The following is a 17981-nucleotide window of genomic DNA, read 5'->3' on the forward strand; positions in this document are numbered from 1 at the left end:
TGACAAAAATGATGTTAACCTTGGCGTTGCTTTCTCCAGAGCTCCTTTTCTGAGTGGTAATTAATTTCATGGAAGTTGATACTTTCAGAAGTCTGCAGCTCTGGTTGCTTTTGAGAAGTTGAAAGATGCCAATTAATTTTCCATTTTTTCTTTTGTCTGGAGAGTGTAAAACTTGTGGGTTTTAATAAAGTATTGTCTGCTAATTGGTGGCCTGAAGAGTATCTTCAGTAGAAATAGCAGGATGAGGAAAGTTTCTAAGCTCAGTCAATAGAAGTAGCTTAACTTCTTTTTAGCTTTGTGTGGTTCTTTTTTCTTTAAAATAAAGCAAAATATTTATTTGAAAGTTCTGAAATTTGCATTGAAAACTTCATGCATATCTTTTTATTAATAGGGATGTGTTATTTGGTGTCTGTCAGTCAACATCTAGTCTTGCTTTTAGCACAGCTAAAAATTTTTAGGGGCTTTTTCATAATGTATAATACAGGTTATCAGCTTTATCACAGTTCATTGTTTAGTAAAGAAGGATATATAGTTTCTCATCTTGGAACTTTGGAGTAGCTTGACCTCAGAAAAGAAGTTATTGTGTATGTAAGTGTTTTGCTTCTAGAGCAGCTATGTATATAATTGCATTTTTTTAAAGTGTTTATCAATTTAGTCAGACCCATTGGGAAGTAGTATTTGGTTATAGGGTCTTAAAAAGCCCTAAATGTTAAACCTGTTTTCTAATATGCAGTGATAGTACACTTAAGCATTGTTTTCCACCATATTATTTGTAAATGGACTATTAAGGCTGTCATAAAATAGTCGCCAGTTTTAGGAACTGTCTGAAGTACATGTGCTGTAATGGCATGCTACCTTCACTGTGCATTCCTTGAGGTCCTTGCAGAAGGAGCTATATTGATAGGGCAGGGATAAATCAGCAGATTTTGCAAGTATGTTTTGTATCGTCGTGTGCGTTTTTGTTTAGTTTTGTTCGCAAAGCAGACCCAGATTATGGATTTATTTTTCTGATAGTCTAAAATTATAAAAATAATGTTTTCATGAATTACTTTAATAAACAAGAATTTGATTTACATGATTCGCACATATCTTTGTTGCAAATAATTTATAATGAAAGTCACATGTTTAGTAAATATTGTTATGTCTAATAAGATAACAGGTAGTGATGAGATGTTCTTGCCAGGCTCAAACAAGAGCCCTTCTTTAATACAGGAGCCTTTTAATGTTGTATGATGAAGGTGCAGATGGGAATGGATGACTGCAGCCTGTGCCAGCCGGTCATACAGGAGTGATGTCGTTTTAAGTTTTCTCATAGCATATTCAGTTCTGTTTAAATATTGCAAAATGCTGAATTGTAAATGTTAACCTATCCATGAATAAAAAATGTTGATATTTTATTTAATCAAAAAATAATTATGGATGGTCTGCCTTTATTGTATTATTTAAAGTATTTCATTTTACATGTAGACTACAAGTTATTGCAGAGTTATGTTTTTATAAAGAGAATTTGTTTCTGATGCATAAAAAATAAAAGAGGCAGACTTTTGCAGGATATAAAACAAATTGTTTGCTTTTGACAAGGGCTGTCAATTGTGTGGGTACAGGGGAAAAACTGGTGACATTTTGCGTGCAACAGCAGGAAAGGCTAAAGTGTATTTGGAGTGTTACTCTCGTTCTGAAATTCCTTTGCAGACAAGAGAGGTTCGAGTTCATTGCTTTCATATTCTATGCAAAGAATAAAGCATTTGTGCATGGGAGATGCAGCTTCCAGTATTTAAGCTGCTAACTGATAAAACTGAGAAATGTGGGTGGGAGTGATCCTACTGAGGCAAATGTGTTCGTATGCAGCCCTTTAATAAATAATTGTAAGGAATAGTTGGAAAGCTTTCCCTTTGACTTTCATCTGGCAGTTTTTGATTGTAACTTTGTAAAGGAATAGATATTGACTTCTATCAGGCAGTTTTGGAGAAGAGGTGAAGAGCCTTCTCTCATGACTCTGTACGTTTTGTCAAATCGTATACTTATATTTGAAGTGCAAAGTGAAGGCTGATGTCAAGAAATGCCTTCAGCACAAGCTGGTGTTGGTCTCTCATGACTTTCTTCTTTCTTAAAAGTATCAGATTAGATTGTAAAATGATGGCAACCTAAATGATGGCAATCTAGCTGGACGTAAACACGTTTATTGCAGGCTCAGCAGCCATTACATATCATTAGTGAAAGGAGGCAAGGGACAAGGGGACCACTTCGATGTCAGTTTGATTCTTTTTAAAGACAAATGCATTCAGATAAGAAGATGCTAACTTTATGTCTGCTCCTATACTTAAAGTTCAGAACCTATTACTGTCTTTATTTCTCTGTCCTGTTTGTAATGTTATGGTCAATTTCAAAGCAAATACAAATTGTAAGAACAGTAGTGTGAATACAGCAGCTGGGAATATCAAATTTTGGAAGCAGTTTTAAATTATTGGAATATTTATTTTTAAATTATTTAAACATGGTTTACAAGCATCATGTCAGTCTATTCAAAATGTGTGTACACATTTGTGCTGTCACTCTTTTTAGCAGTAAAATAACAGGTACAGCTGAAATAGGGAAATGTCTTTTGTATCAACAAATCTGTCATTTCTGACATAAAATGTGTTTTTTTATAAGAGATTCTATTTTTACTTGAGAACAACTGCTGAAAGTCTGTGTGTACTCATGAAAAGAGATGCATTCTGTATTTGGGAGCTGAACTTTCTTGCTTTCTAAAGGAGACTTAAGTTGTTTACTCTCTGAAATATGTTACCTTTCTAATTCATAGGCTAAACTTATTTTACTGTACGTGACATGCAATAAAGAATAGAAATTAGAAGTTCAAGGAAGAATATGTGAATAAATTTAATTTTATTGCAGTGCATCTCCTTTGCTGTTTCTTTGTTACTGCTGTTTGGACTTGACCTTCTTCCAGAATTTGACACATCACGTTTATCCTGTGGGGTTTTGTATATTACTTTATGTAGTACTTTCCATTGTCTCATTTGGTTTAAAAGAAATCATATATTCATGTCCTAAATGTTTCACTAGTCAGAATAATTAAGTTGATCAGGTCTGAGAGCATTGGAAGGAAAATAATAGGGTCATTGAAGCATTCAGACTCTAATGGGAACCTGAGTTCATTCAGATATCAAATCCAATAATTGCTTTACACCTGTATACACAGTCCCAGTGAGCAAGTTCACATTAAAGTTTAGTGGTACAGTTTCAGTGCTGTGCTTCAAGGGAATCTTAGTAGTTTTCGAAAGACTACGTTATTTTGAATTTTTCAGCAGTTTGTTGTCTTCGTGTATCAGTTATAGTTAGCTCTGACTGCTCGTCGTTGTGCACTGAAAAATATTTCCACATATCATACCTCAAGTAAGAAATTCTCATGAGTAATGCATTATGAATTACATCTAATAGCAATCAGAAAAATCTGAGGACTATCGTATGAGTTCCACTGCTTTGAATCAATTAATATTAGTCAAGTTAGAGGGATGAGGAGCAATAGATTTAACTGAATTCTGAGTGTGTATGTGATCGTGTGTAGAGCAGCCTGAGGGTTGTAAGCAGCTCATAGTTGTGATTGCTACTTGTAAGAGGCAGTTTTGTAAGGGTGAACTAAAAGTCAGCATTACTTCGTGAGATTATAATAGCAGTGAAGCAATAATTGTAACTTTGTGATTTATGCTGAATTCTGTGACAAAATATGTGAACACCAGTGGTGCAGGATGCCACAGAAATTGAAGAAAATTTCATCACAAATTAGAAGTTAAAAATACTGACTAGGAAAATGGCAGCTATTCATAGTAGGTTTCAGTAAATTCCAGACTCAGATGCTGGTCACAGTTCTGATTATTACTGGTCATATTCAACCTGATGCAGTCATTCCTCTCTTTCTTTGTTTTCCCACCTTTCCTTAGTTCTCACTTGAGAATTAAAACAGGAAAAGAAATGGAAAATGGCTGTATGTGTGCCTGCACTGTACTGACATGAAGGCCTTTTTTTCCTCTGTAATTTTAAAAGCCAATTACCCTTGGAGGGAAGGAGAAAAATAGATTGATTTGTCTTGTAACCCCTGAGGCAGGCATATGTTGTCTCAAACTAAGGCTTTTCCATCTCAACTCTTGTAGAAGAACTTTTAATGCATATCCCAAGTGGTACTATTAACAAAGAAAGCAAAGTTAAATTGAAATATTAAATAGATCATGTAAAGGTTTAAGGAATTTCAGCTTATTGGGCTTAAGCTTTTTTTTTTGTGAAATTTTTAAGGTCCAAGCTAAGCTATAGTAAATCTTATTTTAAACATTACTTGAAAATAAAAATTACAGATGCATTTACAAAAAAAAAAAAAATATTAAATGTACTAGATTTTTTCCAGCTATAAATAGGATGAGTTTGACAGAATTGTGATACAAAAGGTCAGCATCACAGACTTCAGTTGCAAAAGTGTTATTTTTCTGTTCCCATACTGTGTTGATTGTGCTTACAGCTGGATTGTGCTGAGCTGTGAGATGTCATCACATATTCCACTTAACATTTACATTTCTTATGTTATTCAATTTTAAAACATTTTATCTGTAATACAGAATGTAAAGAAATGCTGTTTTGGACTGCTGGTATTTGTTTTCGTACGCAGTTTTGTACAGTGTGTACCTGTTCTGGTTGAAATAAATGTCCAAAATACTAAATAATAGTAATAATTAAGAATATATATATATCGTTCCCTTAACTCAATTGTAAAACTTGTATTTTCTTGTTTAATCGCTTGCAAGAAAGATCTTTTGGACAGTGTTATTTTAGAGTGCTTTTTGATGTGCTGTTTTGGTTTCATTTCTCCCATTGCTGATCTTTACCTCCATTGAATGTGGGGTTTTGCTCTTAATTTCCTTGACTATTTTATTCCTTAGTTTATATTCTGTAATTATGTCATTGATACAGGCTAGACAATGTAGAGAACATAGTTATAGGTGGTATGGAGCTGCCCGTAAAGTTTTTTACAAGCTGTTTCTGTCATTTGTTGTCAATTGCTGTATCTAAAACAATTTACCTTTCACTTTTGATAAGCTAAAATGATAAAGACGAATGCAGCAGATAAGAAAAACAATCAAGTTCTTGTCATAAGTTTCTTTTCAAAGCAACTGATAATATGCTGTTACATCAAATCGCATTGTAGTTTGGCTCTAAATTTCTCTGTGAATAGGTGGCTGAAGGAGAAAACTACAGACTAGCCAGGATAAAGTGATATAAATTGATTCTAATTTGTCCAGATGTTAATCTTTGACGTGATGTAGCAAATATTTAGGTATCATAACTCAGAACAAAGTGATAATTGTATGTTTCTTTAACTTCCATCTTTTTCTAAAGGAGGAATGCTGATGTCATCAATATCACAGATGCTTTGTTTGTTCCCTGAAATTGTCACATGTTGCGATAGTTCACCATTTAAAACAGAAGTGACTTGCCTACTTCTTTTTAACATAGTGCAATTGTTCTGTTCTTACGTGAAACTTCTTTGATCTTCTGATTGATTTCGATGTTACATTGTTTGTGGTGCTTGCTGAACTACCAGGAACTGTATGAGTGTTTTCCCTTGGGCTGCTCATGAAAACAAGATGTGTTTCAGTAGGATTTCCCAGTGAACAAATTTTTACATGAATGAATAAATATATATTTGATGCAAATGTGTTCACTGATTCCCAAAGGTAGAGAGGCCTTTCACATTCCCTTACAGGATGCATTTCTACATCTTTTAGAAAGCCAAAATTCTTTAAAAAATGAAATTTTAAGTGTTTTAATCATTGTTGGGTTCCTTCCTTGTATGATCTTTCTGAAGTCAACATAAGTAGGTATCCCTTTTAAGATTAAACATTTTTTATCACCAAATATGATGGGTTTTTTCACCTTGTGATAGATATTTAAAAAAAAAAAATAGCAACTGTGAGTGTGCAAATTAGTAGAATGGGCTTCGGAATAAGTTAGCATTTCAGAGTTTCCCTTACTGAGGCTTGTATCCTCCAACATGGGCACCAGTGAAGTAATTGCTAGCTGAGCACCCAAAGACCTATGCTACCCCTCTTTTGAATTCACCATTTTACCACTGTTGTGGGATTTATTAATAATATTAACTAAGACATTTTTTGTGTGTTGTTCAGATTTGAGGATCCTTTGACCACTGCAATTGAAGAAGACAAAATAGTTTTGGTAGTACTCTTCTCTCAAAAGCCTAGTATTTTTTTTAGCCAGTTTTCCTACAAGTTTTAGGTACTTCATCTTCTCCATTTAGCTAAATGTTCAAAATGTTTTTTCAAAATAAATGAACAGTAGTTATCTGTATCAGTCATGTTTGATTGTTGGCATTGCTTTGTTTTTATTGCTAATCTAAGGGTGACAATCTAAGTTACGTATGGTAGTAACATGAATACTATTCTGATAAGCATTATTGGAAGGTCTGCACAAAAATAAGATTTTGAATGCAATCAAGTGTTTGAGTTGGTAGCTTTTAATAAAACAGTTTTAATACTCTGAAAAAAAAAAAATCCTAATGAACTAACCAAATGATGTTCCAAGTTCAAGTTACAGCGGTTTACAGTACGCTTATTTATTATATTTACTATACTACCCTAATTTTAATATAAGGCATGTAAAAAACACTTTTTTTGGTTGTTATTTATTAATACAAATTCTAATTGAATATCTTTAAAATATAGTTTTGTACAATATGCCTTTCTCTACTATCAGATATCTTAGTCTTATGACTGGGCAGTTCGATCATACGCTGCCTATATTATTACTGGCATTGATTGCTCATAAAAAGTTAGTTTTATAATTAGTAGAGCACGAACGTGCTACCTGGCAAAGTAAGTAAGTAGAAAGCACAATGGAAAAATCATTTAATCTTAATATTGCACTTCTGCAAAATCTCATTTATTTTTCTCCTAATGTAACTGAGTTTCATGCTGATAAACAGCCACTGAGTTAATAAATCTGTTGCAGCTATTGAGACTCCTCTTTTAATAACAGAACTAATGTAAAAGCATTAAGGAAAGGAATACATATTTGTAGAGCAAACTTTTTTTGCAAAAATATTTTCCTCTTGCTAACAAATGTGTTACTAATTGATTTTAATCGTAGTGTGTTACACATACAGAGTGTGAGAAGGTCTGAAGGTTGAAGTCACTGAATGACATCAAGTTGAAATACATTGCCTAAAAATTTTTATTGCATGGCAGATATTTATACATTAAGCTTATTATGGTCTTGTTATCTTATATTACTAGATTCATATTACAGGTTCAGTGATGCTCAAGCACCTTTTCAAATATTTTGTACATTGTAGATATTATTTATTCCCAGAACAGTTAAATCAGCCACTGAGGACAGTTATTACTGGACTCTTTACTCTTCACTGTTAAAGATGAGCAGCAGCACATGTGAATTGGTAACTCACCTTCTTGGGTTTTAGACAGCATTTCTGTGCTGTAATTTCTGTTCTGTAATTTCCGGTGCCTAGTGACTGCAACCAGTGTAGAGATTTATTCCCATGCAAAACAGATTGACTTAGGGTAATTTGAATACTTTATGCATGGATAAATTCATTAGGAAAAGGAGGCAAGGCAGAACTATAAAAAGAACAAAATATCTCACTAAAGGAGCCTTAATTCCCTACAGCATTGGAGACACTTCTATTGCATAGGGAAAAGGAAGGCTGATTTTTGCAGAGCACTTGCAGTCTTCACAAGTATCCTCTGTGTCTGGAAATAGTTCACTGATCCCTGACTACCCCAGAACTTCATTTAATGTTAGTAGGCCATTTCTGACTTGGGTAGTTTATAACATAGTGAATGTTTTTCAAAGAATATACTTTACCCATTAGACAGGACATGTACTGGGATGCCCTGATGCTGTAGCAATGATGGTCTGGTACTGATGCAAACAAAGAACAGTAACATGGATGTAAAACAAGAGAATATAAGAAGCTGTAACAGAAATAAACAGTGACCAAAAAATAAAATTATGCAGCAAGACCTCATTTGAAAATGATCAAAACCTTCAGAAAGTTAAGCAGGGGCACTTAGTTGTGGTTGGTAGTTTATGATTGTCATCTTTTCTTGTGAAAGACATATTTATTATTCATTGCAATAATTACTGTGCAATATTTCATACTAAAAGTTCACATTGTACAATCAGGAAATGCTTAGGAAGTGGCTGATTTGACTGTTCTATTTTTAACTCAGTACTAAATCATAGCAAGTAGTCTAGCACTTTGGTACTTGCAGCATCTTATAATAGGCTTTCCACTACCATGTTGGTCAGTACAGTCTTGGGGTTTTGATATGTATTTTTCTGGAGATTTCTGCACATAGGTTGTTTATGATATGAGGCATTAACCCAGAATTTTGTTAATTGTGTGCTGTTTCCAAGGGGACAGTGTTTCAAGATTCTCTTGATGCTTTTATCACCTGATTTCTCTGATCAAGAAAGTAATTTATTGCTGATTGCAGAACTCTTGAACTCAGACTGGCAGCTGTAGTGTGAAACTTTTCTGATCCAATGTCTTGGTTACTTATTTACATATCATTTGAAATGTTTTTCAGGGCTTTTTGGAAAACCTGTTGATGTTGCACTATCCGTGTTTCAAATCCTATAGTGATTTGTTTTTTCTGTCTTTATATTACAGATAACAGACAAGTGGGTTTGGAAGACTCTCGTACTCGTCACAGTGGAACAAGAGCAGTTCTATGATTCTTCTGATGCCAAAGAATTTAGTGAATTGTTTTACTTACAATTACATTGATATATTTTTAAGAGTTTATCATCCAAATTGGCAACGATCACAAAAGAATACTGGTATTGACTAAATGCAAAAGATGTTTAAATAATTTTTGTTAAATAATCCACATACTGTATCTTATTACCCCAACTACAAAGATCTGTAAACAGTGTTTAACAGCAAGGTCTTATATTTTTGTTCTTTTTTTTCCTTTTTACTTTACTTTTTTTCTTTACTTTTTTTCCTTTCCTTTTTTTAAAGATGGTAATTTAAATGAAAGGAGTTGGGGGTTCCTAGAAAGTGCTTTACATGGCTAAGAAAATAGACCTTTGTTGAAAGAATACAGATGTGGATTCCATTTGCAGTTCTTGTTTGGACCTAAAAGGAAAAAAGTAATAAAACTGTATGTTAAAAAATTCAGAGATGAACTGATGTACAGAATCATTTTTGTAACCATAAAAACAGAATGCATAGCCCCAGTGAGGTTGCTGGAAATCTGTATCTCTATGTAAAGCCTGGTGGATTCAGCAAGTTTGGCTGCAAGTAGGATATACCACATATCTACACTTTTGGTGACTTTAATGATGTATAATCTTATAAAATTATCACTGCTAACAATAAAAAAAAATTAAAAAAAATAAAAATAAAACAGCATAGGATTTCACCAAAATGAAACGATACTATGGGCAGAATATGTTTTTAACTGAATATACAGAGAAATTTTCTAATTATGAACTTATATATTCTTTATACAGATATTTGGGGAAAATATGATTGTCCTATTTTAATTATACTGAAAATACCTTTGTGTAGGTTTTTAGATACGGATTACATTATGAAGCTATTCGGAGCTGCCTCTGAGTTTTTCCTCTGTTTCTCAGGTAAAACATGTAGCGAGATCTCTGTGGTGGATTTTAGTTCTGAGGGTTTAGCAGCTAAGAATAAGTTTTCTACCTGGAGCACTATATAGCAGAGAACAATGATTGCAGCAATCTAATTTTTTAGGAAACTCCTCCCATTCTACTTTGTATACAGCCCCTGCACTGCAGTACCTCAGGTGAGCAGTCAGCTCGGTAGCTGACACTGTCTACGTTCTGCCATTAAGGGGGAACTTAACAGTTCTCTTTTCTCCCCGGACTCTAGTTGAATGTACACTGTGTTTTGGTGTTCAGGTCAGTCTTCACCATCGTTTGTACTGAAGACTTGATGCTTATTTGGATGAGATGGAGGATTTTAAGTGGGAGTTCCAGTAGAACTACTTGTATGTTGTTCAACTATGGTATTTTTAAAAACGGGATACAGTGTAGTAGGTGGCACTTGTTCTCAAGTTATTACTGATTGATGAATTAGTATGAATACTTTTATTGCCTGGGGTTATGGGAAACTTCTTTTTTAATGTTATAGAAAGAATATTTGGAAGTCACGTTATTTTCTGTGCACAAACTGCTAGCTCTAGAGGAGCGTTTGATACTGGGGCGGTGTAATTTTGCACTACTGCTTGAGCCAAGCGTCTTTGTACAGTAGATTCTTTTTGCTTATCTGGTAAGATACTTTAAAGACTATCCAGCTATATAGGGATAAATGCTTACAATTTCAAACTATGTTCATAAATTCATGGTTACTGTAAGAAAAGATAAAAGATACAGCTCCTTATCTGTCCAAGTATTGATTTTTCTATTTTTTTTAATGGTCTTCAAAGGATGCAGTTTTTGCCCATTGCTACATCACTAAACACAAGAATGCAAATGAAGCCTAGTGAAATTTGTGCTGTCAACTAATACTCTACCTAAACTGGGGCTTTTTGTGTTTTTAGTAATTAAGCAAAGTCTTGTATGGTACTTCAGAAAAAAAAAAAATGCATGCAACAGGATTCTGTTCTGTCTCTCAGTTCTTTCAATAAGAGATACAAAGAATTATATTCTGTTTTGTGTAAGGTCAACATCAACCTTGTATTCAACCATATTAATTTTGCAGTTATAAAAATGTGCTTAATGTGCATAGCCAGTTTAAAAGGATTAGGTGCATAATGTCAATATAAATTTGTACTACAATCAATAGCGTATTAAAATTCAAATTTTAAAATGAGCATTTTGGGATTTAGAGGTATTGATATCTTTATATGTGAAAACTCAACAGCTCAAAGCAGAATCTTTATACTGTAGCAGTAATTATTAGTGCACAAGTTTTTCATTTCCATGGCTGTACTTTTTAAAAGGTCTGTAAAAGCTGACTGCAGATTCTCAAGAACCAAATCTTAGCAAAAAACAAATCCAAAATAACATCATCATCTAATACTTCTATTTTACTACTATTTTTTTCGTATTTGAAACATTTGTATAATTTAATGGACATATCTGTTAGAACAAAAGTGTCTTTCAAAGGAAAACTAGTTTAGAGGATAATTTATGTAAATATAGGGTGCTCGTATTTATGAAGTCTAAAATATTTTCTGAAATTGATGCTGGTCACTTTGTCTTTTGATAGTTTTTTCAGTCTATATTAAATTGCAGCTATTTTTAATGTTTTTATTATTGATCTGATTTTCAGAGTTGTCATGTGTTTCTCTAGAAGTGTAGAGTAGTAGCACCTTTTTCAGAAATGCACTTGCCTTATTTTCTAATTTAAAAAAAAAAAAAAAGGAAATATATCAGTTAAATTATATTTGTATTCAGAATAATCCCAGAAAGAAAATTGGTGAAGGCTTCATACATAAATTTCTCGCTAATTATTTTTCACTAAATGTCCTCTGAGACATTAAGTTAACAGTATCCTATCACATCTGTTTGCATTCACATTTTACTGGTTAGAAATAATGAAGATATTTTTTTTATGATGTTACACTGTTTACATTTCTTAGTTTATTTAAGAGGAAAATAATCTTACCTTTGTAACGAATTAAACTAAATTTGCAATTGACATGGGAATGAATGGTTTAAATCATGTACAAATATACATCTCTGTTGCTTAAAACTACTGGCTGTACTGATCAGAAATGCAAAGACACAGGACTTTTTTTGGTCAAGTTTGAGTTCGCTGAGAAAAAGTGCAAGACGAATTGTCATGTATGTTTGTGATTGAGCAAATGTCTTTTCCCAGCACGTAAGTGATGTTTGTTTTGTGTTAACCATATTCTGAACTGATGTTGAAGGCAAAACAAAATTAGCGCCTCAGAGGGCATTGACAAACAACTTCAGAAAGCATTCCTAGAAATACTGTTATGTAATTTGTTCTGATTTTAAACAACCGTGATCAATATGGAAAATGTTATCTGGAATTAGTGATTCTTTTCTGAAAATGTAGAGACAATTGCAAACATTCCCGTAGTTCCCTTTTGTATTATGCAAACAGTTATGAATATATGTATATTTTTGCATTTGTATGTGTGGTATATGTACTACCTCAGAGAAATGCTGTAAAAAAAAAAAACAAAAACAACAACAAACCAACATATTTTGTTGATTTCTATCCAAACCACAGTTCATCCATGACCTAATTCGAATTCATTCCACAATGTACAAATGGTTTGCTAAGCTGAGAATCTGGCTGCGTTTTAGGTTTGGCTCTGGAAATCTTCCTTTAGCTTTCATTAAGAAAACTTTGCAGTGTTTTGCTTTTGCATCCCTCAGGCAAATCATGCTTTGATGGGTGAATTTAATACGTCCTATATTGAGAATATAGGAAATATTTAAAGCTGGTAAGAGTTACATGGGAGCAAACTTACATAGATTGCTTCTTATCCATTAAACAAAGGCTTGGCTGAGTTATACTTCAATGTTTGCCTTTAAACTGGTGAGAGGTCACCATAAAAAATGCTAAGAGAAAGCAATGTAAAGGTAGCTCATCTCTTATGTGCCATAATGTTACCCATTTTGATACAAGTATTGTTCAAAACCTTCATGTCTCACAGAATGTAAATAATAAAAATAAAATCAAAGCAGTTAAAGCCAAATCCCTCAGCTTTTTCAGATCACATACTGCTTTTGTGTGCAAGAAAGAGACGTGTAAACCTGTGTATTCTGCAAGCTGTCACTAGGCACCCACTGATTTCCTAAGAAAAATGTTAAAGGAGAAAGATTTGTTCTTGTAGTGCTTCTTTTAGTGCTATTTGAGGTGATACATATGCCACAGAATGTGAACAATAATTGATTACGGTTTAGTCAGTATCATGCGCCATTTGGTTTCCCTTTTAGAAGTCATACGACTCCTTGATGCCAAAAAAAAAAAAGAAAGTGACAAAACTCATGCATTTCTATTTTTTAATCAGCTCTGTGTTTGTATGTAATGTTTTAAATAGGAATTTGATGACATTACAGCCTGGCCATTGTTTATCCATGTATTCTGAAAACTGTAATAAAGATTATGTACATGATTTTGCTAGGTGCAATGTTTTACTTGTTCATAATAACTATTACCTATTGAGTTACCATCACCTCAAAATGTGTTTTTGCTGTGTAGAACTGTCATGCTGAAATTGCTCCCTGGCAGGTTTTAGCTCTCTAGGGCGTTTGGAAATCTGGATTTCTTCTCGAAGGTGTCAAGTATATTTGACTCGAATTGAGGAGGAAAGGTGCTTTTTTAATGAAGGAAAACTTTTCCAGCAAAATAACCAATAACCTATGTACAATTTCAGAACCAAATCATGGTAATGCCAGGTTATATTTTTACAAAAGTAACAATAAAAGGGAGTCAATAAAGAAATTAATGTGGGTCCATATTTATTTTAAGTGATTGTATTCCATCCACAGCTGGATGGCTGCGGTTGTTTTCCAGATTATTTTTTTAGCTTGGTTACAAAAGATGGTCTTAACTTGGCTGACTTTAGAAACTAACTGTTGCAACTTTTCTTATTAATGTCACTGTAATGGATTGAACTGTGCAGAAGTATGGATAGAGCATCTTGGGTTTCTGGAATAAAAACTTAATATTCAAAGTGAATGAAATTCTGCTATCAGCCAAGCTGATGTAACACTCCTCCGGTATCTTTTTATACATGGAAAAGATGCAGTGAGGGGTTGGCTGAAGGCATGGTTTTATTTTAATGAACTGGAGTTAGAATTTTATAAATATATCTATTTTGTTACAGGAATAAGATGAAGTAAAATAAAAACTTCTAGATGCTGGCTATAACTGGAAATGCTGTAATTGTCATGATTAAGCAGATGTTGTAATGATGTGTTATGTACACACAGTATTCCTGTTCCTTATAATTAGGTTAATGCTTTGACTTCCATGAGAGTCTGGAATTGCTTTTGTCCTCGTTTTCCTCCTGGGAAGTTATCAGCCAGAATTTGCCCTGAAATAACTAGCTAGCACCAGAATACCTTTCTCAGTAGTAATTATGCCTGTTGCTTGATCACATGTGGACTGCAAGTTCTGGTGCTCTGCCATTTAGACAGAATGACTGCTTTCTTATGTCTGGATACTTTTGTAACTTTGAGCTTTATTTTTCCCTTCTTTATTTCCTCTAGTCACAGTCTAAATTAGCCTTTCTGGATTTTTTTTTTTTTTTTTAAAGAATGTATTCTTGGGGGCATTGTAACATTATTACAAAAAAAGATTTGCTCTGATGTACTTTGTAAGTACTTCATTGCTATAATTAATCCTTTTGTATAAATGCAAAACTGAGATTAAGACAAAAAAAAAAAAATCCCATAGAGGATTCAGTCCACTTAAATTCACAGGGTATGGAAAGCTGTTGTGTTAATGTAGTGATGTATCCGATGTAAGGAGCCCTTTTGACAGGTGAGGGATGTTGCCTTGTGTGCCAGCCTAACAAAAATACATTTTTTTTTTGCCTGAATTCACTGACATGAAGAGAACTGAGATTAGAAAAGCAAAAAGTAAGGGACGGAACTGTGAACAAATAGTTTGAATGACAGTGAATTTTGAATAGTACTTAAAATAGATCAGCAGTATTTTGTATAGCTTATTTACTTTGTGATGGATCTTGGAAGAGTCATAGCATCTCTTTCTTAGGAGGAGATGAACTTTCAAACATCAATAAAATCATTTTTATTTCAGAGAGCATAAGGAATTCAAAACTATTTGAAAGCATTCTTATTTTTTACTGGAATATATCTATTTTGTTCCTCGTGGCTTTTTGCTATCCAGAGTTGTGCTCAGAAATGAAGGTTAACCTTGTAGACTACTTAACCATAGAAGTCTGCAAATGTGTTATTTATGGGGGAGGAGAGGAACGTGCCCTGTTCCAAGCAGTCTGCCAGGTGAATAGGCTGTTTTGCTAAGATTTTTAAAGCCTGGAAACAAACTGATAATGATTCAGATTGTGACTTTTACTCTGATTGGCAGTTTTAAGCTCATTGCAGGATATTGTTGCCATTGAGGAATAAAGCTTAGTGGTAGCTGTGGTATTGTAATAGGAGTCAGTGATCACGGCCTCATTAAATCTCAATAAATATTCTCTCTATGAGCACTGTGAAATCAAAAATGGGTAACTTGGAGAAGAGAGGGTAGACAAATTACGCTGGGGTGATAATGCACTTTTTTCAGAAAGTGATCATGTAATTTGAAATGCATTGATCTCTTTCTTAATTTTCTGAGGAAAAAAAAAAAAAAAAGATGTAAAACATCAAATTCAGCAGAGGGTAGCTATAGCTGAGATAAAAGATTTGAAAAAAAGATCACATCAATGCAGTCTTTTTGGTTATCAGACTGTAGTTTTTCAATCCACTCTTCCCAAGTGGAGACCCAAACTGCAGGCGCTCACACAGCAGACTGACTCGAGCACTGCGCTGCTGCAGAAGCAATGTGAGCAGGCAGATCTGTCTGCCCGTCAGGCTGTGCTTCTGGGAAGTGCTGTTCTGCCTTTGGAGCGGCACAGGAGGCACATGTTGCATTTTGATTGATAGCTCTTGGAAAGGAACTTCAGAAAGGGTGATGCTGCTGCAGGCCAGTTCCCAGCAGGGCAAGAAGGCGAGGCAGGATGGAGCGTGCTCTGCCCTGTGATGCTGCCCAAAAGCTGGGAGTTGCTGTTTCCTCAGTTACAGCTTTCCTTTGCAGGCTCAGGAGTTGCAGCAATTTGTTTGCATCTCTGAGCTTTCTTTGCGCTGTGAAGGTTAAGAACAATTTAAAAGAAATGAAAGCTTCAGTTTTTTAGCATGTTTGTACTGTGTGGAGGAATTCTATACAATGTGGAAGACCTATTCACAAGAGCAGCATAAAACTGGTGATGGTGGTTCTGTGATTCTGCTCTTAGCCCAGCTGCTCACCTAACGCAGGTAATTTAAGCTCACTATCATCTCTAAACTGAAGATAAATTAGCAAAACCTGTGCTAAATTATGTTATCGCTTTGATTTCTGAATGACTGGCAAAGTAGCTGTTCCTTGCAGTAACTGGGTAAAGTGGTCAGTTTGCTTTCTGTCTCCAATGTAATACATCATCAGATTTTTGTAGTTAGTCTGCAGACCTATTCACATTCACCACCAACACCTGTGGACTTCTCAACACTGAACTGCAGTAGAAAGAAGAAAAAAGCCTGAAGCTAGAAAGGCATGCAGGTGAAATACAAAACATGTTTTGTTGTTATAACCAGCATGTGTTAATTGATACAACTGTTTGTATTTATTCACCTTAGATATGGGAGTATCTCTATCAAATATATGGCATGTTACATGATGTTAATGCATTCTGTATTGATCGACTCAGATTCCTGTTCCTTTTGCAGCAGGAGGAAGTCTGTTGCACGTGCTGGAATGTGTTTCTCTTATGGTAGAGTGGAGCTTATTCAGAAACCTAATCACAATAAAGATAATGAGGGTAATTTATAACCTTTTATAACCTACTGGTATCAGAAGTTAAAACAGAACTAATGTTAAGGAAAACCCTACTTCAAGAGCTAATAGACAAAGAAACACATCAATTTTGGCTAGATAGTGATAAGGTACAGTATATAGCTTGTATATAGCTTACAGAGAGCCTTAATTGCTTCATATTTGGATCTTTAGGTTTGGTTATTATGCCAAGCCAGACATCCAAAATGCTCTTCAGTTTAGTATTATCAGAGCAGTTACCCAACATATTATTGTAATGTTTATGTGTGCTGCTCTGTAGGTTGGGCATATTGAGTCTGGCTCTCTGTGCTTTAAGCTGATAGTCTGAAAGTGAATGAAATGCTGTGGATTTCAGAAGTCTATACCTCGTCTATAAGTTAAATTATAATTATCCATATCTTTAATGAAAACTAAGTTTAAGAAAAAGAAAACTGTACATAGAAACAGTAGAAAAATACTTAGTAGAAAAGATTTCTCCCAAACCATCTGTTCCCACATAAATATTTGGATTTAAATATGGTTTTGGTCTTGAAGCATGATAAAAGTACTTTAAAAAAAAAAAAAAATAGGCAATTAAGTGAAATGTATCGCTTTCTTTAGCAATACCTTTTGAAAGCTGGTAGAATCTGTGTTGATTTATTACATAACATTTTCTATCTCATCTGTTGCCAAAAGTAGCTGGTTCCCTAAGTTTAAATATTCACATTCTGAAGTTTAAAAGTAAACTTAATCGTATAAGATTAAAAATATTCTATAACTTGTTACAAGACTGAACATCAATTGTATTGGAGAAAATAAGTTTCCAAGTATCCAGTGAATTTAACTAAAACTAGAAATGCATTTTCAGTCATCTACATAATATTTAGTGCAGCATTCCTACCCAGATGGTTATTAAAGTATATATTTGTAGGGAAGAGCTGTCTTCAGTGGCAGTAAGTGGGAGACAGCCATCTCATTCTGAAATTACCAAAAATGGGGAAAAAGAAAAAAAAAAAAATGTACTGATGATCAGCTGTCAGTCTCCGCTCTCAATCATGCTGTTAAAAACACCTCAAGGAACTTTAATTTGCCCTGGAAATCAGTGTTTGGCACAGCAAATAAATACCAGAAAGCACAGGAAAGAAAGAAGGAGGAGGAACAAAATATATATAAAATAGTGCTGCCAAATGACTTTTGAAAGCTGGTCTGTCATAAGGAAAAAATGCATAAATTGTCTCAAAAGACAAAACATGGGAACTGTGTGTACAGAAGGGAGTCTGCTACACTGAAGAGGAAAAGGAGCAAAATCACGGCATATGGTTAGTTTTATCATCTAACACAAGGTGTTGCTCAGCTCTCATCCTTCAGTTTGTGACTATAAGTACCAGCATACTTGTCTGTGAGACTAATGCTGTTGTAC

General features: G+C 34.1%; 1 protein-coding gene across 3 annotated transcripts in view; it reads left to right on the top strand.

The window, feature by feature from the left end:
- DIAPH2 (diaphanous related formin 2) overlaps positions 1-13160 on the top strand; it is a 157116-nt gene extending 143956 nt beyond the window's left edge. For all 3 annotated transcript variants that reach the window (XM_090150285.1, XM_090150286.1, XM_090150287.1), the window contains one exon: positions 8699-13160. In XM_090150285.1, the coding sequence (XP_090006411.1) occupies positions 8699-8763 (65 nt within the window). In that variant the 3' untranslated portion in view covers positions 8764-13160. The remainder of the gene's footprint in view (positions 1-8698) is intronic.
- Positions 13161-17981: the final 4821 nt, after the last annotated feature.

Source organism: Phasianus colchicus, chromosome 14 (genome assembly GCF_987193195.1).
Source record: "Phasianus colchicus chromosome 14, bPhaCol1.hap1.1, whole genome shotgun sequence".
Taxonomy (NCBI): Eukaryota; Metazoa; Chordata; class Aves; order Galliformes; family Phasianidae; genus Phasianus; species Phasianus colchicus.